Source organism: Limanda limanda, chromosome 12 (genome assembly GCF_963576545.1).
Source record: "Limanda limanda chromosome 12, fLimLim1.1, whole genome shotgun sequence".
Lineage (NCBI taxonomy): Eukaryota > Metazoa > Chordata > Actinopteri > Pleuronectiformes > Pleuronectidae > Limanda > Limanda limanda.
In genome coordinates, this window is record NC_083647.1 from 17311715 (window position 1) to 17333253 (window position 21539).

The 21539-nt window shown below is 41.5% G+C and overlaps 4 protein-coding genes across 4 annotated transcripts; 2 read left to right on the plus strand and 2 right to left on the minus strand.

Annotated features, from left to right (window-relative positions):
* Nucleotides 1-280: 280 nt before the first annotated feature.
* yju2 (YJU2 splicing factor homolog) lies at nt 281-3509 on the plus strand. The gene is made up of 8 exons (XM_061082633.1): nt 281-396; nt 669-769; nt 1536-1680; nt 1784-1918; nt 2004-2185; nt 2428-2587; nt 2750-2909; nt 3100-3509. Exons 1-8 carry the CDS (start codon nt 373-375, stop codon nt 3222-3224), a joined length of 1032 nt encoding a protein of 343 aa, XP_060938616.1. The 5' UTR covers nt 281-372; the 3' UTR covers nt 3225-3509.
* An 891-nt stretch (nt 3510-4400) lies between these two features.
* Nucleotides 4401-10446, plus strand: LOC133015427 (SH2 domain-containing adapter protein F-like). The gene is made up of 8 exons (XM_061082619.1): nt 4401-4587; nt 5645-5894; nt 6054-6155; nt 6298-6460; nt 6588-6821; nt 6904-7072; nt 7985-8104; nt 9293-10446. The coding sequence occupies exons 2-8, from the start codon at nt 5649-5651 to the stop codon at nt 9477-9479; spliced, it is 1221 nt and encodes a 406-aa protein (XP_060938602.1). The 5' UTR covers nt 4401-4587; nt 5645-5648; the 3' UTR covers nt 9480-10446.
* A 664-nt stretch (nt 10447-11110) lies between these two features.
* Nucleotides 11111-15136, minus strand: tp53i3 (tumor protein p53 inducible protein 3). The gene is made up of 7 exons (XM_061082433.1): nt 15022-15136; nt 13964-14041; nt 13672-13845; nt 13310-13577; nt 12807-13019; nt 11951-12147; nt 11111-11441 (listed from the first exon to the last, which is right to left on the minus strand). The coding sequence occupies exons 2-7, from the start codon at nt 14015-14017 to the stop codon at nt 11238-11240; spliced, it is 1110 nt and encodes a 369-aa protein (XP_060938416.1). The 5' UTR covers nt 14018-14041; nt 15022-15136; the 3' UTR covers nt 11111-11237.
* A 1579-nt stretch (nt 15137-16715) lies between these two features.
* On the minus strand, nt 16716-20940 carry cenpo (centromere protein O). Its single transcript, XM_061083449.1, has 6 exons — nt 20919-20940; nt 20631-20782; nt 18507-18660; nt 18149-18420; nt 17664-17823; nt 16716-16825 (listed from the first exon to the last, which is right to left on the minus strand). Exons 1-6 carry the CDS (start codon nt 20938-20940, stop codon nt 16716-16718), a joined length of 870 nt encoding a protein of 289 aa, XP_060939432.1.
* Between the last annotated feature and the right edge of the window lie 599 nt (nt 20941-21539).

A 21539-nucleotide genomic window follows, 5' to 3' on the forward strand; every position in this document is an offset into this window, starting at 1 on the left:
GTACAGCTTCGTTTGTCATTTGTCTAGTATATGCACTGATGCTTTTACACAATAGAGGTTCATAACTCATAAACATATTTTGAAGCTGAAGTACTCACAATAAGTCTATTTTAAATGTTCTTATGGGTGTTAGTGTATTTAACTAAGAGTCCTTGCAGAATGCATGTGAGATCCCTCAGACAGTGTGGCATCAAAGGCAGCTGCCTTTGATCAATGTGACCACCAAGGCAGCTGCTACCGTCAAACATCGATGGCACTTCCTGTTGACACCGGAAGTACCTCCACGAGCTGAGCGCTACCACGATATAATCCTGACCTTACTGTTTCCTCCTCCGTTTTCTAGTCGTCGTTTGGTTTCTATCCAAAGCAACAATGTCTGAAAGAAAAGTGTTGAATGTAAGTACACGATCGACCATGTTTTGCCCTGTGAAGTCATGTGAAGGTACAGTTATCTGTGTAATCCACCGAGTAGGCTAACGTTAGCTCTGAAGCTAAGTGTGGTGTAGCTATCTGCTCACATCAGACGTTCAAAGTACATTGTGCTTGTATTTGAGGATTTTTAGAATGTGAAGTACATGCTCGCTATTGCCACCAGTTTGCGTTATTGCCTTGTTGTTTATAATTTAATGATTTCCGGTATCTTATATTTATGTTTTGTTTTCCCACAGAAATACTACCCTCCGGATTTCGATCCGTCCAAAATCCCAAAGCTCAAACTCCCCAAGGATCGACAGTACGTGGTCAGATTGATGGCTCCATTCAATATGAGGTAAGTCTTACTCGTCCTCACAGTATATTTAACATCATCATCGTCAACAGCAGCAGCAGGTTTAACATCATGCAACACAACTTGTTCATGGTGTTTCATTCGAGGATCCAAGTAGCTGTTTTCCATACACAGGCATAAACAACACAAGTGTGTGAAGGACGTTGACATCCAGCAAAGTGCGGGTGTCACAAGATTGCATTTGGGATCTAAGGACATAAATCGAGTAGTAACTGTGCTTTGCAACATATTTAAATTTAAAACCTGGACTCTGGTGGAATGTGTTTCAACCTCTATTGAGGCAAGTGTCAACATTGCCTTGTGTTTTCAAAGATATCTCAACATATTGATTGTTAAACACATGACACGGAGAAGCACATGTGATACTACTTTTTTATTGAGAGAGTTGTGATCAATAATAAACCAAAATATTAGTGTAAATTAGTCTTTGTAGCAATTAAGGTCTTGTTGCTCATTGGTCAACAAACAGAGACATTTGAAACTGGTCACTTATACCTAGCATGCTGACATATTTCCAATAAAAAGACACACAAGAGATGACAAATAAAAGTGAGAACAACCTCAACACATGGATTAAGTTATTGCTGGCTATCTATGGGAGTCGATGGATAATTTCATCGGAAGACATAAGGGTCCCTTCTGATTTTAGTTGTATTTGCAGTTGGAACAGGACTAGCTCTTAGCCAAAATGACTTTCTGATTCTAGATATGAATCCTGTGTCTTCAGCTTCTATTCTGTTGTTTGCAGGTGTAAAACATGTGGCGAGTACATCTACAAGGGGAAGAAGTTCAATGCACGCAAAGAGACGATTATTAATGAGCTGTACATGGGACTGCCCATCTTCCGTTTCTACATCAAATGCACTCGATGTCTTGCTGAGATTACGTTTAAGGTGAGATTTTAATGTTCTAATTATTACAGGTATTTTACTGAAATCAGACAAAACAACTACTTTGTGACACTTCCAGCATAACATAGTGTCTTATCTCCTGTAGACTGATCCAGTAAACACAGATTATGCAATGGAGCATGGTGCGACACGAAACTTCCAAGCAGAGAAACTAATTGAGGAGGAGGTGAAGAGAATCCAGGATGAGAGAGAAGAGGAGGAACTCAACAACCCCATGAAGGTCGGTGCATAAACATTTTGTTGTGTTACTGGGCAGCGTTCAGGCTTTTGCCCAGAGAAGCTAAATGGTTTCCATCTTCGGCCAGGTGTTGGAGAACCGCACAAAGGATTCCAAGATGGAGATGGAGGTTATAGAGAATCTTCAGGAGCTTCAGGAGCTGAACCAGAGACAGGCTCAGGTGGACTTCGAGGGAATGATCGGCCTGTACAGAGATATTGAAAAAAGGAAGGTCGAACAGGAGAAAGAAGAGGATGAGCTTGAAACCAGGTTAGTGAATAAGGTTGAAATATACAATGGGCAGTAAAAGACGTTTATTCCATAATACAATAAATATAAGTAGTTTGCCGGCCTTCCTAAGACTACATGGCCACTGCATAGTCTCCCATTCACCTGATCTCTGCCCATGTCTTGATATGTTTTGTCATTCACTCTTCTTATAATCGATGTAGACTTGAGCAGGAATCATTAAAAAAAACGAACAAAGACTGAATTCAGACATTGTTTCTCAGGGACATGTTGCAACGAGCCCTCATAAAAAGACTGAGGGATTCTGACTCTGACCCGGACTCGGAGAAAGAAGAAGCGGAGAGCAGCAGCTCCCAGTCAAACAAGTCCAGCGCCATCAAACCAACAGACTTCCTCACAACTATTAAACCCACAGAGACACAGGTTCGTACGACCACTCACATACAGACAGTATATGTGATAGTAGTGTGGAATTACCAGCTTTGCAGTATTATGTAGTATGTGTTATGAAGAGGCAGCTAATAAAAAAAGCTTGTAAAAGAGGCTGTGAGTTGTGAATATTCATCTCATGCTGTGTTTCTCCAGGGAGCCTCAGCTGGAGTAGTGAAGAAGGCCAAGATTGAGAGCTGGGAGCAGAGTGTGGGGACACTGGGTGGTGTAAAATCCCTGGGGTCCCTGGTGGTGAAAAGGAAACCAACAGCAGCTGTCAACAAACCAAGTACTGCTGCTTCATCTTTAAAAACAGGTAACACATCAGGGTCTGAGTTTATGACCTCACGAATACTAGTAAAAAATCTGTGAACATTTACACGTGTGATTTTTGTATGTTTCCATTTTTCATCACAAACATCCATCTTCAGCTGTTTTTTTTACATCTTTAGTTAAACATTTGTATATGACTTGAAGTCACTGTAATCTTTTGTCTTGTTTTACAGGTTCACTGGCATCCAAGACGGCCGTGTCCACAAATGCTTCAAAGCCCATAATCACACAAAAGGTGTCTTCGTCTCTCAGCCTGCTGGGGGCGTATTCAGACAGTGACAGCAATGACAGCGACTGAGCGGAAGATGACTTGAGTGATTGACACACAATTGTGATGATATGGACTTCTTTGCTCTGCACAAAATAGTGTGTAAACCAGCTTGTGTGTCTACCCCATTAAAACCCCTATGTGCGACTGTTATGAGCAGGAATTGTATTGTTTGTTATCCATATCCAGTGAAACCGAAATAATCTTCCGCGGCACATCCCACTTGTTCATAGACCTGTTTTTGTTGAGAATTTTACCTATACCAAATGGCAATGTTTGAATTTTTAATGTTTATTAAAATCAGTTTAACTGTAACAGTTTTGTTTCATGTAATATGTTTAACCTTTTGCAACACCTCAACATTCTGACTTTCTTAATGTGAATTGGTAATTCTATGTTCTTATGGTCATTCACTGTCAAACGTTTATGTAACTACACAAATAATCTAACTACAAACTTGTCTTGGAGCTGAAAAGGGTGAAATGAGCTTTTGTAAAAGCACTGGCAGTTTTATGTTTTATATAATTCATATTGTCAATTTATGTCATTTAACATTTGCTTGGACATATATCTTCATTTCCATTATTAAGATTGAAGACAGGGATTGTGCTCTTCAATAAAACAAATCCTGCAAATCATCATGAGTTTCTCAAAAAGAAAAACTGAATATATATTAATCCTGGTAATGTATTCATTAGTGTTTTTCTTCTAAATTGTACTACTTGTTCTTTTCTTTACCTAGAATGGACCTTTATATTTAAATACTTTATATTTACATCGAGAGCGGGTCCTCTCTACGTCTTGATATACCATCTCATAGTCATGGCTCACCCTCTAATTATTGTGATAATTCAAATTGTATATCTAAGAATTTTGATTTAATTTATCACAATTCTGGTTTCCTCTCTGATAATATGGACTTTTTTATCCAGCAGCACCCATCCTTGTTTTCTTTCACTGGCAGAAACTGGCTTGCAGAGCTTTGACTCCATTATAAACTGGAGAAATTAAATAATAAGTAAATAAATAATGATATTGTCCAAATTACTGAACCTACATGTTACAGACGAAGGGTTTACACCAGGTTTACATCGGGTTTACATCAGGTTTACACCAGGTTTGGATCAGGCAGGAACTCATGTGGCCCCACATTTAGTGTCGACCCATCCGAACCCCCCTCCACTCCCCTTTAAGCCAGCCGCAGACTGTTGTGTCGGGGCCGGTGTGACTCTGATCCCGGTCCGGCTAACGCTAGCTGCCCCACCTGACCCACGGCGGCACCGGTTTCACGGATAACCATGTTTTGTTTTCTCGGTGTGGTAAACACCGGAAGGTAGAAACCAGGAGGAAACACAACAACCGGACCCGGGAACCGTCCATGCAGAGAAAGAGGGTGAGAGCTCAGGACGCCTCGACGCTAGCTTCACTTAGCTTCACTTAGCTCTGGCACATTCACACATTTGGCTAACGTCGACTCTGCGGATTTAAACCATGTTTTCTTTTTCATACGTGCAACACAACTTGAGTTTAGACTGACATGTTCATTTTGTCATGTATCAATCAGAAGTAAACGCTTCAATCAACTGGTTTGATTAACTAAACTAATTGATTGAATCCTCCGATTTACCCGAGATGCTAACTAGCGGTTTGTTAAAGCTTGCTGTGATTAGGGGGAATTGATCTAAAACCACACTGTCCGCTTTACCTCAGTGTCAAAGCTGTGATCGTGTTAAACGTGGACGTCTTATCTCTGGACCTGTTGATTATCTTTATAGGTCTTTAATGTGTGTCAACCATTGTGGGCTAACTGGGGCTAACACTTGCAAACAAAAGCCCCAAACTGAATCCAACTCCCGGCCACTGTTGTGCCATCAGGCCACTAAACCAACCGGACACTAATAACTCACATGTTAAATGTTAAAAACGACTGGCTTCATGTTTTTCTCATCAGTGGTGTTTGTGTATTAAATACTATTTATAAAAAAATATATATATAAATATTATGTCTGTGCAATACAATGGTTCATGTGCAAACCATTCTCTGTTCATATTCTCACACTGAACTTAATTTTCTTATTTGTACACGTCATGTTTTAGTTTTTACTCCATTCCTATTTCTTTAGTTCAAGAGAGAGCTGCTGCACATCTTGCACATTGAATTTTACAAAGAATTGGAATAATTACACAACTTATCCCTATCTTCATATTGCACATGTAGAAAACAGTTAACAGTATAAATGCCAATATTTCTACTTCTGTTGTATTCTATTTTTATTCTTTCTATATTTGCCACTTCCTTGTGCTGCTGTTTTGATTTTTAATTTCCTCTACTGAGGATCAATAAAGGTTTATCTTATCTTATTGAGATGTATGATCTGTATTTTAATGTTGCTCGCTGTACATATGTGTTTTATAGACTATAAATAAATAGATTTTAATGTCATCCCCAGATCCATGGCAAAGTGGCTGAAGGACTACCTCAACTTCGGCAGCAGGCGTGACCCTCCACAGCCCCCGAGACCAGATTACACAGAGAGTGAGATCTTGAGGGCTTACCGAGCTCAGAAGGAACTCGATTTCGAGGACCCATACCAGCCCTCGGAGAAGGAGCAGCAGAATGGCGGTTTCAGCTCCTGCAGTTCCACAATGAGTCTTCCCTCTTTCCCTGCGTTTGGTTCAGTGCTGCCGAATGGTGTGGAGGTACGGCCTGCTTTCATTGATGCACAGATGGATGCATTTACCTTTTGGATGATAACTACTGAGCTCATATTTATCACTGCAACTGCTCTGGTTCCAGATTTTTCAGCATTTGTTTGGATTATTATTGAAAGTGTTTTGTGTCTATATGTTACATTACAGGTGAAAGTGGTGTCTCCTAAACACAGACTCATTAAAGTGGACTCTCAGGAGTTTGGTCGCTGTAAAATCCCCTTGAGTCCTGTGGCAGTTCAAGAAGAACCAGTAAGTGTTCTCTGTCGCCTGATTCATTTTCCTTGCTGGGAAAAATTCTCTGCTCTACAACTATATTTCTTACATTTCCAGCTCTTCCTCCCCATTTTTGTTGTTTAATGCTTATTGTTTCTGTCTCTCTCTCTCTCCGAAGGTGGTACCCTCTGCCCCAGCAGCTTCGGACAGTGACACAGACTACTCTGACCCATTTGATGCCCGTCCAGACCCAAGAGGGAGACCAACCTGGGAGGCCAAACCCGCAGCGACAGACTGCTGCAGCTACATGGAGCCATTCGAGGCCCAGCGGATCATCTCAGGTTTATCACAAGCTCTTAATCTTAACTTCTACGTTAAAATGTATCGTTTATACAAAGGGACAAACAGTTACACGTTATCGTAAAATTCAACAGGAAGTAATTGGATCTGTTTGTTTTCTTCTAAAAGAACTGCAGCACGGCGGAATGACTAACAGATCTGGAAGTGGAGATCCTGGTCAGCTGTATGATAACCCATACGAGGAGAGGACTCGTCACCACCACCAAACTCCGAAGGTTGAGGGCGGACTGGGCCTGATAGACAGCAGGGAGAGCAGACTCCCACAGGACGATGAGCGGCCAGCTGATGAATATGACCAGCCCTGGGAATGGAAGAAGGACAACATCTCCAAAGCTCTAGCAGGTACTCTTTCATTCTTGTTGTTTATGTCTCGGCTCCTGATGTGTCTTAAACTAACCAGCTGCATCTCTCTTTCTGGCCACAGTTCAGTTTGAAGGGGCAGAAAGGGAGCGATCGCGAGCTCAGACAGAACAGACCAGGCTCACGAAGACGGGAACCACCTCAGCCGAGGCATCTACACTCCGTCTGGCTGGTGACACCCCTCCACTCCTGGGAGAGAGAGTGGATCCGTATCTGCATCTGGAGAGACAAGTGTAAGTCGACATGTGAGGGTCCACGAGAAATCTATTGCCTGTATAGTGTATGATCCTTGGAAAGTATGAAGTCAGTCTAGTTAAGTTTAGTATTTTTCCAGTTTATTTACCAGTTTTTACCAGTATATTTATGTGTCTGGTGGCTCACATTTGTTTTATTCCAATGACTCTTTGTGGTTTTGCAAAAAAAGCCGCTGTCACTTGTATGTGTTATTTACATACCGTTTTGGCCATGGAGCAATTTCAAGTATCATCTGCTCACAGTCTGTCATATGTTTCTCTAATCACAACATTAGACTTGTTTGAAATGCTGAACAATAAAAAAAGTGAACAATGATTCAGATGTCTAGAACTAGGCTGTGTCTCACAAAGTTCAACTCCCTTCGCTGGCTGTGCTGCAGGAAAATACAATTGACCATGAAGAACTGTGACTAGGAATTCAATTTAATTGATGATTCTACGAATTATTCTAATGATTAACTGTTCAATAAGAGGTTGGAATGTAGTTTAAAAAACGCATCACGTTTCCCACTTTTAAAGGTATTCTTTTTTTTTTTAAAGTTTGTAAACCTTTTTCGACCACCCGTCAATCCTGAATATTTTCAGTTTATTATTATTATTATTCGTCAGGAGGCTGGGCAAACCAGAAACACATTTTAGAAGCTGGATGTAATGCATTTGGACTTAGAAAGAGGAAATAGTTTCACATACTTTTTAACAAACTGCAGGTAATGAACTACAGAAGGCAGTTATATGCTCAGACAGGCAGCAACTCTGCAAATGTCTCACTTGTAAGGAAAAATATCCATTGAACAGTCACAGAGTGTTTACAGGAAAACTTCACAGGGTAACTTTAGACTTAAGAGAAGAGCCGACATCATAACGAAGTCTGTTTCCTCCCGGTCACTGCAGATGGTACCATGGAGCCCTGAGCCGTCCAGAGGCAGAGGCGCTGCTGACTCTGTGCAAAGAGAGCTCCTACCTGGTGAGGAACAGCCAGAGCTGCCGCAACGACTACTCGCTCTCACTCAGGTAGACACTCCTATTGACTCTGTTGTTTACACTCTCTTTCAACACATTCACATCTGGACTCGACTCCTCTCCGTGGCAGTTGTATCTGTTGCTTTGTCTTTAATTTGATACTTGTGTTATTACAGTCGTCCCGTGAAGTTACCGGAGCAGTGTGTGAATTTGTGTGACAGGGTGGTTTCTCAAATCAAACATTGCTATTGTGCTTTCACTGGAAATGGTGATTGCTACTTTTTTTCCCCTGGTAAAATATATTTACTGCTTTACTTATTTGACTTTAAAACGTGTTTCCCCTCTTTCATTTTACAAATTGAGACAAGTTGGTGTGTTTTGACCATTTTGAGTCCCAGCACCCAGGCACTGGTAGTGTACTGCATGGTGGTAAACTACTTGAGATGCAGCATTTCTTCAGCTGTGAGTTGCACTTGATCTAAAAATAGGTCTCCTCATACTGTGTTAATTTGAAATATCACAGCAATCTCTTAAAGGGGATTTCTAATCTAGTTAACTGCATTGCGCTGTTTCCAAAAATGATCTGATCCAGTTTTTGCCTCATTTGGGATTTGTTTCAGAATATTCTCAACCTCGAAGCAGCTTCTAATTTATCAACTTTTTCCCATCTACACACTTGATCTATGTATCGACCCCCCCACCCTACAGCACCCACTCCCCACTCATTACTGGCAAGTGAAAACCGATTGCCTAGAAAAACATTAAAGAACCCTGAAGCCTCGCCACCTCTGCTTCACAAAGGGCTGTTTACTGTTAAAGGTTCAGTGTGTAGAATTTTGTGACATCTAGTGGTGAAGTTGCATGTTTCAGCTGAATGCCCCTCACCTCACCCTCAGTTGTCATAAAAACTCAAACTGTTAAGTTTTTCCAGTCTGGGCTTCTGTAAAAAAAACATGGCGGCCACCGTAGAGAGTACCTGCTCCAGATGTGAATATAAAGTGTTCAAATATACAGGAAAAAGAGACAACAATATTGTACATGATTACACACGAGTGAAAACATCACTAGGATTATTTTATATTCATCCCTTTCACCTAAATCTTACACACTGAACCTTTTTTAATTCAAAATCCAGTGAAGCTCGTCAACACAGATTTAGTGTATTTGCATGCAGAATCTGTTGATAAGAGACGTTAGGGAAAGACTCACCTCCCCTTTTCCTCTTTCCTTATTTCCCAGGAGCTGCAAAGGCTTCATGCACATGAAGTTCGCTAAGTCTGGAGACGGGCGTTATGTGCTAGGGGAGAACAGCCCTCCCTTCTCCACCATCCCGGAGGTCATCCATCACTACACGACACACAAGCTGCCGATCCGAGGCGCAGAACACATGTCACTACTGTATCCTGTCATCGTTCAGACGCTCTGACGCTGATGAACACAAACTCTTTCTCCTGGTGCTACTGAACACAACATATACTCAATATTTAACCATGTCTACCCTCTATTCCCACACGCCTTTTTGTCCCAGCCACTCTACCAGTACGACCCACTAGAGATTGGACTGTTTGGTGCCATTGTTTCCTTTTTATTTTATTTCTGTTCCCCACGATCCCAGTAACTACACTGGCAGTTTAATGACAGAGCTCAGTGCCTCATGAACCTTCGTCTGTGAACTGGTATCATCACTGAAGTTCCTGTACATCAACTTTTACCAGCTCCTGAAAAAAAGTGATCATCTTTTGAGTTTGGTAGCTGCGAAGTTTTAGTTAAGAGGAAAAATACAAACTTCAGTCTTGAGGTGTCTGAAGACGGAAGAGCTTTAAGGATATTGCACTGAGATTTTGTCGCTGCCGGATACCTGACAGGATAACAGTGGTGTTTTCCTGTGGCTTAAGCATGTGCCAGTAGTCCAAGTTGATTATTCATCCAATACAGTTATTCACATGTCAATTTCTTGCTATAAAGTGACACAAAAATCCAAAAGTTAGACCTAGTCGGTAGAAAATGCAGTAAAAATGTGCTGTAACTACAAGCAACACTGTTTTCATCCCTTAATGTCAGTTACAAACCAAACACGTCATCTGTAACCCTGGCTGTGTGTGAGCTCCGGGTTTCACTGTGTTTCAGACGCCTGAGATGGTTGGAAGCTGCAGTTCATCAGGTTAATGTGTGAGAAACACAACGCAACAGTTGAATGTCGAGACACACGACTCGCTAACTTCACACAGTCACAGACTCCTGCAATACTAGTTTAGAGGGTAATAACTACAGTATTATATTGAAAGCTTGTGGCTTTGTGATCATGATTATAAAATACGCTTTGGTAGATTATTTACTGTGCTTTTATAAGATTTTATGTCCGTTGAAAATAAAAGTTGTTGCCTGTTTTTAAATCACCTGTGCAGTGTTTTTATGTTTGTACTCGCTTTTGTGACTTTTAAATCTAAAGGTTTTAGTATTTACAGACTAAAATTGTGGTAGGATAATTTATGTTTCAGCCATGATGTATGAAGAAGCTGTTGAAGTGAAATTAAGAGATGGAAGTGTATACTGAAGTGTAAACTGAAGTGTGTGGCATCAAATTGGAATCAATAGTATTTTCTGCTTGTGGAAGGGATTTATTAAAATATTAGATTTTTTCAGGTATCTCAGTCCATGAATCCCTGAGGCATCTCTCCTGTTTCTATCGACAACTCAGGTATTTTAGGATTCAAATAAGAACTGTTAATATTTTAAAGTAACCACACGCCTTTTCACAGACTGCAGTTGTATGTTACCCTTTTTGTGTGCATCTAAAAATGTATACATGTATATAAATGGTTAAAAACAATTTAAAAAAACAAAAATCTAGTTTGTGAATGTGTAGTAATATTCATCAGCTTTAGAAATGTATTGTAAAAAGTATGATTTAGTGGCATCTAGTGGTGAACATATATAGTGCAGTTTAAATTACTTGTGCAAAGGAGGCCTCTATCTCCAGTATGAACACAATATTTAAAGATGGGTCGTCAACTTTTTATCACTGTAATCACACAGAAACTGCACTGTAGGAATATGTAAAATATTTGGATTATTTTATTTTTGGATGCTGTATATTTAATCATAAAATCACAATAATATTTGTAAGAAAATAGTTTGGCATAAATCAAGAATACATATCAGGGCAATGGCATTTCTGTCAAAATCACTGCTTCTGAGTTTCCTGTTTCTGTGGAATCACATTGATGATAATCTTGCCCATGTTCTTATTGGCCTCCATGTGCCTGTGAGCGGCTGCGATGTCCTCCAGGTTGAACGTGCTGTCGATCACTGGCCTCAGGGAAGCAGCCTGGTCCGAGAAGTGCGGGATCACTCGAGTAGAAAAGGCTTGGACCAGGTCCGCCTTGTACTGAGGAGAGAAGAAGTCAGTCTTAGTCACAGACATGTGAATAAATACAAGAGATGTGTTCACAGCATAGAAATAGACATATAAAGATGGACGACATGATGGCTCCACAAAAGTGGTCGCCCCCTGGTGGCTGGCTGCTATATAGGTAATAAAAACCCACTTCCAACTAAAAGGTCAAAGTACTCGCTTAAAAACCTTTTCTCAAAGATGGTTTCTGTCATTTGATGTAGTTCTTCTCAAACTGATAAATGTTCAAATGGTTATTTTGCCAGTACGTTTGGTTTTTGTTAGATATTTGCTGTTAAAATGGCCTGTGCTTGAAATAGTAAAGACGGCAGCGTTCGTGTTCGAGATATTTTTGCTTTATGTGAAGTGGAGACACATAGTCTACATTTACTCTATTTAAATGGCCTCATTTGGCAAGACAAGAGTGCACAAAAGGGAGCAATTGAAACCTGTCAGATTTTCATTACATCTCTGTCAGCTTGTCACTTCGTTGGAACTCTCACCTGAAGGCTGCGGGAGCGGAGGAGGCTGCTGAGCAGGTGTCCTCGCTTGGCGAGCAGCTTGCCCAGGAAGTCTCCCTCCACCGCTCTGCCGCCCATGGTGCCGTACAGCACCCAGCGTCCGTCCGTGGCCAAGCAGTTCACGTTTTGCTCCCAGTTACATCCGCCAATGCAGTCAAGGATGACGTCTGCTCCCCTGCCTGTGAAATGACAATGAAGCTATTGTGGTATGAATATAGTTGCAGTATGTATTTATCTTAAAGTCTGTTGATATTCTACTTGTCGACAAATCCCTTTAAAGACCAGAACCAACAATGATCCACAAATGTTCCTTCATTCAGATGCAGACTGTCGTTTATTTTTAGTGGAACGAACGAACATCATCTCTACTTGGCCTCCGATTGTGTATTAATCTACAGCTCAAAATAGTCCCTAACAAATTAAATATTTCATCTAGAACACCATTTTGAGAAACCCCCCAAAAAAGCTGTTTCAGGAAATCATTCAGCCTTTTGAATAAACTGATCTCTATACAATCCCAATAAAATCACAATGTTGGTTTTGTTTTTTTTGGGGGATTTGTTGACAACAAAAAATATTTATAGATATATAAGGAATAACAAGAGCTTCATCTTTTTCATAATTTGCATGTCCTGAGTTAAACAAAGTTCTGGTGACAAGAACAGGAGTTTATTTAATATTTCCACAAACAAATGACAATAATAAATAGTAATTATGAACCACGGTCTCTATTATGATTATGAAGAAGTAGGAAGTGTACAGAAAAATTCTACAGACTTGCATCATATTGGATAAATCAAAAGTGCAAAATCATCATGGAAACGATTCCACAGTTCACCTCCTGTGAAGTCCTGGACTCCCCGTGAGAAGTTCTCCTCTTTGTAGTTGAACCCGGCTGCGGCTCCCAGTGTCTCGGCCATCTTCAGCTTCTCTTCGCTCCCGGCCGTGACGATGGGCACGGCGCCGAACAGACGGACCAGCTGAACGGCAGCCGTTCCTACGCCGCTGCCTCCAGCATGAGCCAGCACCACCTCACCCTCCTTCACCTGAGCTGCAGCCGAGAAGACAGAGAGAGAATGTGCTGATGAAGGAATTAATTTGAAAGAATTGTTTTCATGTGTCTTTCTGGCTGTTTTAAAAAGGTATTATTCTTTGTTTCTTTTTCTTTTTTATGAACATCCAGTTGCAACTAAAATGATCAGTCATAAATACATGTACTATTATTTATGTAGTGATTATCAGATAATTTATTATTAATTCTTCATTAAATATGCCAGTTTATTTCCAAACACATATTATTTGTTGTGTGATTGTGATTTTTGTTTGTAGTTGCTGATATACCTACGAGCGCCAGCAGCTGGAAAGCGGTGAGCCAGGCCTCTGGGATGGCAGCAGCCTGAGACAGGCTGAGATTCGGGGGAATGGGCATGAGGAGCTCCTCAGGCACAGCAACATATTCTGCGTATCCTCCTCCAGAGAGCAGGGCCATGACCCTGTCCTCTGGCCTCCAACCTCTTTTCACCCCAGGGCCCAGCGTGTCCACGGTCCCAGCCACCTCCAGGCCGATGATGTCGCTCTCACCTGGAGGAGGTGGGTACAGTCCTCGCCTCTGTGGAAAATCAAGAGCCCGGAGGTTTTTCACTTTATTATTTGGCTGCTTTGCATCTGAGTTCTGTCCAAAGGTAATAAAATAACCAGTGTACCTGCAGTAGATCTGCCCTGTTCAGAGCAGTAGCATGAACTTTAATCAGGACCTCTCCATCTTTGGGTTGAGGTCTGGGGACAGACCGCAGCAGCAGATTCTCTGGTCCTCCGGGGACGTCCACACACACCGCCTGCATCATCTTGGCAAAACTCGTGCAACACTTTCTCCAGGACTAAGGAATTAAGATGGGTTTAACAATTAAATCATTGTTGCAACCCCTTTAAATGCTGTGTCCAAGTCAACCTGAGGCAACTTCATGAAAGCTTTTCATTTGGATTTCAAACACTCACTGTCTGGTAGACGTTTCCCCATAAAAATCTTCCAGGGTGCAGGATGTGATGCATCTGACAGTTCCAGCAAAGGTAACTCTGAAAAAAGAGCAAAAGGGAAGTTAACCTCAGTGGCAATGACGACCATACCCGAGCAGACGGCTCTTACAGAAACTGCAAATGTGATCCTCCCAATTATTTATAGATCACATTACAGTATATCGAAATGCAAACATGCTTTAGTGCCTTCTTACATAAAACAAAAGCACTGTGCTTAGTGTTAACATGATTCTCAGAATAAACAAATACATTTTCTTTACTCCATTCCATACTTGACAATGTATGAATGTGCACTTTGAAGGTTTGAGTTTTTTTTTCTTATATATAGAATTGTCCAGCCGAGCACACAGTTTGACTTGAATGAATAATTGCAGCAATAATTAGGTGTACAAATATGAACTGTTTTATTTTACAGAAGAAACAATGTATCTAATTGTTTAATTTTCATTTTATTATTGTTATTCAAAAACAAAAGTTTTTGGTTAAGCTGTTAAATATCACACCTTAATCACAATTGTCTGATAACATTTTAGGAATCATTGAATTTTTTTTAATTTAAAAATATGAATTTTCACTCAGACTCTGAAAAGAAAAATCTACATTTAATCAGAAAATCTGTTACAGTTGCTGCTCTAATAATTTGGGTGAACCAGCCTTTTAAAAACATGTGACAACTTGAAAAGATTATTTATGAACCGAGGACATGAAAAACAAAACTATTTAGCAGAAGAAGAAAGAAGAACAGAAAGAACAGTTCAAAGTTCTTAAGTTATTTATTTGACTGAGGATTGGTTACACAATCCCCAGTTACGCAACGCGCATGCGCTGAAATGTGAACGGATCCGCTAGTTACGTTTATTAGGGAATTTAAAGTGTTTAAACCTGCAACAGATGAATGAAGTTGTATTAAAGTTGACACGAGAAGCAGAGGATGCACCAGCGCACAGCTCACAGTGGTAAACAGTGTTTCTGTATCTGTACATTATCAAACATATTCAAACATCGAAAAATGAACTCACCGGATAAAAGACGTTTAAAGCTTCGTCAACTGGGAGAAAAGAAAGTGAGATTGTGGGAAGTTTTGTTTTGTTGCGCCATGATCGTCCTCCTCCTCCTCCTCCTTACCACCAAACTGTGAAGAGGAAGAGGAGGAGGCTCCAGGCTGCGTGACTGTGACGAGCCATGTTAAAGGAAAATCACAATAATCAATAATCATATTGATCTTCACCAACAGGATCAGTGAGGATGTATGTAAGTTTAGGAGCAATTTAATTATAAACAGGGAAAACAAGTCTAGTAAAAGTAAAGCGAATGGAGAAATAGAGTAATGTATTAAGACCTGCAACTGCAATGCATTTTTAAATCATTGAATGTTCTCTTTATTAATCAACTCATTGTTCGGTCTGAAAATACATTTCAATAATATTTAGGTTTACTGTCAAACAAGATGAGGGAGAGACGGACCCAATTATACCTGGAACCAGAAGATTGCGGCTTAGAAACAACTTAGATAATTATATCAATTCCTTATTCCAGCTCTGGTGGAGGGAAAACATCAAGTATTGTCAAGGGAATATAATGAGGAAGTTTTGGTTTTGAGTTTCTTTTGGAGAACTCATGATCTGTGTCCCTACATCCTGATTACATTATTGTTAAAGAAGCTAACACTTGGTCTGCAGTGGTTTTCTATTATACTATATTTGAAACCTAAAGTATAACTTGTGGATCTCAAACGTTGACTAATCATGTGACATCGGTATTTATTGTGGAGCGTGCAAGAAGCTCTGTGGCCGTGGAGGCCTCCTGAAATCCAACCTCACTGCAATTAACCAACTATCCCATTCACCTCATTTCAGATACAATGGGGCTATTATATTACACACGCTCACACAGCCATAGCAGCAGACTGTCTAGCAGCACTCTGTGGAATGATGCACGCACATCAGGTAACGACATTGGTTTTATTATAAAGAGTAACATGACAAATTCACAAGGAAATGGTGTAAAAACATGTATTTCTCCATCTAGTTCTTATACAAATGGATCCAGTCCACAGACGAGCGGTTCTGCAGAGAGAGCTGAGAGTGTTGAACCAAAAGGCGCACAGAGATCTCCAGCAGAAACTGATCATGCTGGACAAACAGTACCGCTACACCTGTAAAACGCTGCAGCAGAGACGGGACTCGCTGATGAAAGAGCAGAGACGAGTGGTGATGGTGAAAGTGTGCGAGCCCAAAGCCACAGGCAGCATCGCCATGAAGGAGATCGGAGAGCACAGGGACACGGAGACAGGCGTGAGAGGCGTTCACACGTCCGACGGCAGAAGATCCCAGCATCACCGTGATGCATCTGAGGAGGTGAAGCAGAGTCGGTCGATATCGGCACCGCTGCCGTCGACCAAGCCCCCGAGTCCGGTGAGACACAGAGGCTACGTCCAGAGCAACGTGTCGCTCATGCAGATGAAAAATATTGCAACCATCGACTCGATATCAGAAAAGGAACTGGCCAGGCAACAGCGGAAAGCCCGAGAGGAACTGGAGAGTGAGCGGCGGCTTCAGAGGGAAACGTTACACAAGAGGGTGGCGGCGTTTGTAGAGAGTCTGAAAGACAAAAGCAGTGTGGAAATACTGGAACCTCCATAGAGGAACCTGAAAGTCATCATCACAAATGTATCATCTACTATCGGTAGATATCTGTACTTCATAATTTGTGATTAAACGATATTCCCCATCTTCTTCATGGTCATCAAAGCTTTGTGCAGCGGAGTCTCCATGAGCAGGCCGCAGTTTTTCCTCCACTCAGAAGACTCAAGAATCTCCTTGACTGAAAAAGAAATATACGTACATAATACAAAGGCATGTGGGTTCACATCCTGGTATTAACATGTTTGCTGGGAAGGTAGATATTTGAATATTTTAGGTTTAATACTTTCTATAATGACATTTCTTAGTTTAATACCATAAACAAACCTATTCAACAAACCAATCTGCTTTAATTTATTAATTTAATTCATCCTTTTACTTTCCTGAATGCTGATGTGTAACAGGGCTGCAAGAAGAAAGATCTTTTCCCGTCTGATACATTTACTATTTGTTTAGTCTGTTGAAAGTCAGGTGGCTGGAAGTGAAACTTGATGGTGAAAGTTTTGTTTAATCCTCTGTTGAATTGAATAATTATTTATTATATAACCAAATATAAAAACTTTTAGAGGAGCTGTGAACTCATTACATAGAAGTTTTGTGCTGTTGGTGTAACAGTTTATCAGATAGTTCACTGTGGGCTTATTTTACACTTTTTGTTATTTTAAAGAAAGTAATCCAAAGATTAAGAAATAATGAAAATAATCATTGTGTCAGCCATAAAACGGCCAGAAGTGATTTATTCAAGCTGGTCCCACAGAGAATATCCTCAAACATAAAAATATTTATTGTTATTTTGATAACTTGATAAATTATGGAAATAGCTACTGATGAAGTGTATATTTGACTTATTTTCTCAAATCAAACATGATATGATAAAGAATAAGAGAGAATTAGTGCTTGTTGATTAATAACAGAAACGCAGGGTGAATGAGAAGCAGTGCTCAGCTTTGTGTGTAAGTTAAATCCTGCATCATATTGAGTACAGTCACATGATTTCAATAAAAAGTTTGCAAACTTACCATTGCATTCAAACTGGACTCTTGCTGGGAGACATGTGGTGTGGTCGCTGTAGCTCAGCGTGCAGAGGATGGCGGTCTTCGTCTTCGGCACAGTGAACATCAGCACCAGTATCGAACACAAGGCGTTGCTCTCCAGCACTTCGATGGTCTTGTGCTGCTCCTGCAAACGGGCGGAGGACAAGGTCAGTCAGGGTCAAGTTGTAAAAGAAGCTGCTTTGAGTTATAGCTGCATAATTGATCTGCTTTATGTTTTGGTTTAGAGGATAAAGCTCAATTCAGCAGTTGTATATCAGACTTTAGCCTCGGTGCATTATAATCTCAACATAAAAAATGTTAAAGTATGCTTTTATAGGAACCCTATTTAACCATATTAATGATGCAATTCCTATGTTTTCACCACTAGAGGCCAGGTTTTGATATCATGTAGCAGCTATAGAGGCAGGTGTTCCAACCTGTCTCAGGCTTATCAGAACTCAACCTGGCACCTTGACAAGCTTCAGCTGCTGCTTGCGCCCAGCGAAGGCGTTGAGATGTTGGCTGAGCGTGTCCAGGAAAGCCCGAATGTCCGTCTGCAAGTCGCTCTGCTCGGCGAGGACGCTCAGGGGAATGAACGGGGGGACGTTGTGGCGACAGATCCTCAGCGTTGGCTTCAGGTCCATCTCCAGGTTGTAGGTCTCCAGGCAGACGCCCTCGTAGGCCGTCGCCACGGATACGCACACTCCTTTGCCGTGGCGTGTCTTGACGATGTCGTACCCGCCTGGTGAGGTGAGCAAAAGCGTGAGGAGGATGTAAAGACACTGATATGAATGTTCTTTACACAGGGACACAGGTGATAGTCGGTACCGATGAGGTGATGGGCGAGTAGAAGATCTTTCACTTGTGTGTGTCTGGCCATCAGCTTCAGTAGCTGTGAGTTCTCAGAGTCTTCATCCATGTCCTCCTCCTCCTCCTCATGTGTGCTCTGTTTGTCCAACGACGTCCTCAGTCTCTGAAGACTCTGTCACAGGACAACAAGCCATCAGCATGCAGCAGTATTCAGTGAAGTGCAGAGTTCTCACAAGGCCAAACAGTCTCCTGAGCACACTTACATTTATAATTGGGATCTGCACCAGATTTTCCTCAATAGATATCATGTGTCTGTAGCTCTCTGAACCACTTGATGTGTCTGTATCTTCATCAATCACCTAATGTGTCTGTAGCTCTGTCTTCACCTGATGTGTCTGTAGCTGTATGAATCACCTGATGTGTCTGTATCTCTGTCTTCACCTGATGTGTCTGTAGCTGTATGAACCACCTGATGTGTCTGTAGCTGTATCAACCACCTGATGTGTCTGTAGCTGTGTGAACCACCTGATGCGTCTGTAGCTGTATGAACCACCTGATGTGTCTGTAGCTGTATAAACCACCTGATGTGTCTGTAGCTGTATGAACCACCTGATGTGTCTGTAGCTGTGTGAACCACCTGATGTGTCTGTAGCTGTATGAACCACCTGATGTGTCTGTAGCTGTATGAACCACCTGATGTGTCTGTAGCTGTGTGAATCACCTGATGTGTCTGTGCCTCTATGAACCACTTGATGTGTCTGTATCTTCATCAATCACCTGATGTGTCTGTAGCTCTGTCTTCACCTGATGTGTCTGTAGCTGTATAAACCACCTGATGTGTCTGTAGCTGTATGAACCACCTGATGTGTCTGTAGCTGTGTGAACCACCTGATGCGTCTGTAGCTGTATGAACCACCTGATGTGTCTGTAGCTGTATGAACCACCTGATGTGTCTGTAGCTGTGTGAATCACCTGATGTGTCTGTGCCTCTATGAACCACTTGATGTGTCTGTATCTTCATCAATCACCTGATGTGTCTGTAGCTCTGTCTTCACCTGATGTGTCTGTAGCTGTATGAATCACCTGATGTGTCTGTAGCTCTGTCTTCACCTGGTGTGTCTGTAGCTGTATGAATCACCTGATGTGTCTGTATCTCTGTCTTCACCTGATGTGTCTGTAGCTGTATGAACCACCTGATGTGTCTGTAGCTGTGTGAATCACCTGATGTGTCTGTGCCTCTATGAACCACTTGATGTGTCTGTATCTTCATCAATCACCTGATGTGTCTGTAGCTCTGTCTTCACCTGATGTGTCTGTAGCTGTATGAATCACCTGATGTGTCTGTAGCTCTGTCTTCACCTGATGTGTCTGTAGCTGTATGAATCACCTGATGTGTCTGTAGCTGTATGAACCACCTGATGTGTCTGTAGCTGTATGAACCACCTGATGTGTCTGTAGCTGTGTGAATCACCTGATGTGTCTGTATCTCTATGGATCACCTGATGTGTCTGTAGCTCTGTCTTCACCTGATGTGTCTGTAGCTGTATGAATCACCTGATGTGTCTGTAGCTGTATGAACCACCTGATGTGTCTGTAGCTGTATGAACCACCTGATGTGTGTGTATCTCTATGGATCACCTGATGTGTCTGTATCTCTATGAATCACCTGATGTGTCTGTAGCTGTATGAACCACCTGATGTGTCTGTATCTCTATGGATCACCCGATGTGTCTGTAGCTGTATGAACCACCTGATGTGTCTGTATCTCTATGAATCACCTGATGTGTCTGTATCTCTATGAACCACCTGATGTGTCTGTATCTCTATGAATCACTTGATGTGTCTGTATCTCTATGAATCACCTGATGTGTCTGTATCTCTATGGATCACCTGATGTGTCTGTATCTCTATGAACCACCTGATGTGTCTGTATCTCTATGGATCACCTGATGTGTCTGTATCTCTATGGATCACCTGATGTGTCTGTGCCTCTATGAACTACCTGATGTGTCTGTATCTCTATGGATCACCTGATGTGTCTGTATCTCTATGGATCACCTGATGTGTCTGTGCCTCTATGAACTACCTGATGTGTCTGTATCTCTATGCATCACCTGATGTGTCTTTATCTCTATGAACTACCTGATGTGTCTGTATCTCTGTCTTCAGCTGCTCTCTCCGGACCCTTAGGGCTTCAGCCTCCGCCCTCAGCCCCTTCAGGCGGCTCCGCTGCGGGGGGACATGTCTCCGGCTCCTCGCTTGGACCTCCAGGACACTCAGGACACTCAGGACTCCTCCTGCGGGACACACACACACACACACAGACTCAGTCTCAGTCGCTCCCATTCAAACACACGGCTGTTAGCACTAGCTGCTACAGTCACAACAAACTCCCTCCCGGTCTGTGGAGCTCCCCGCGGCCTCAGTTACCTCTGGTAGATGTTCCCTCCATGTTTGTTTATCCGTCACCGTTATGTTGTGTTTAACTTTGTGTTTAACTTTGTGTAAACACCATACAGTCAATGGTAAACACTCGCTACAAGTTGTGTGTTTTTCTAGTTTGGCGGCTTCTGAACCGTCATTGCTGTTGCGTTCACGTGTTGTCGAAATAATCGGGAAAAAACTATTTTCAGACTGGGAAAATTCACGTCAACGTCATTGCTCACGTATTGCATATACTATAGAATTTAGCAAGAAGGCCAGGACATAATTGCCTGAAGTGGCTCACATCTGTTGCTTGGTATCTTGGTTGCATTATGTTAGTTTCTATGTATTTTTCACTTGTGAAGCGCTTTGTAAATTGATTATTTCTGTATTTAATTTTTTTATGAATAAAGAACAATTTTCTCTCATAGTGTTTCTAAATAATGACGTAAAAAGCACATGAACACATTGGCTGTGTCCAAAATCGATAACGTAAAGTCCTCTATATGGTGAGTTGTATAGCCAATAAAGATAAGTGGGTGATTTCGTACCCAACCATTGAAAAGGAACAATTTTCCTGTAAAATAAACTGTCCGAGGAGCACGTGAATGCAGCACTGACTAACCC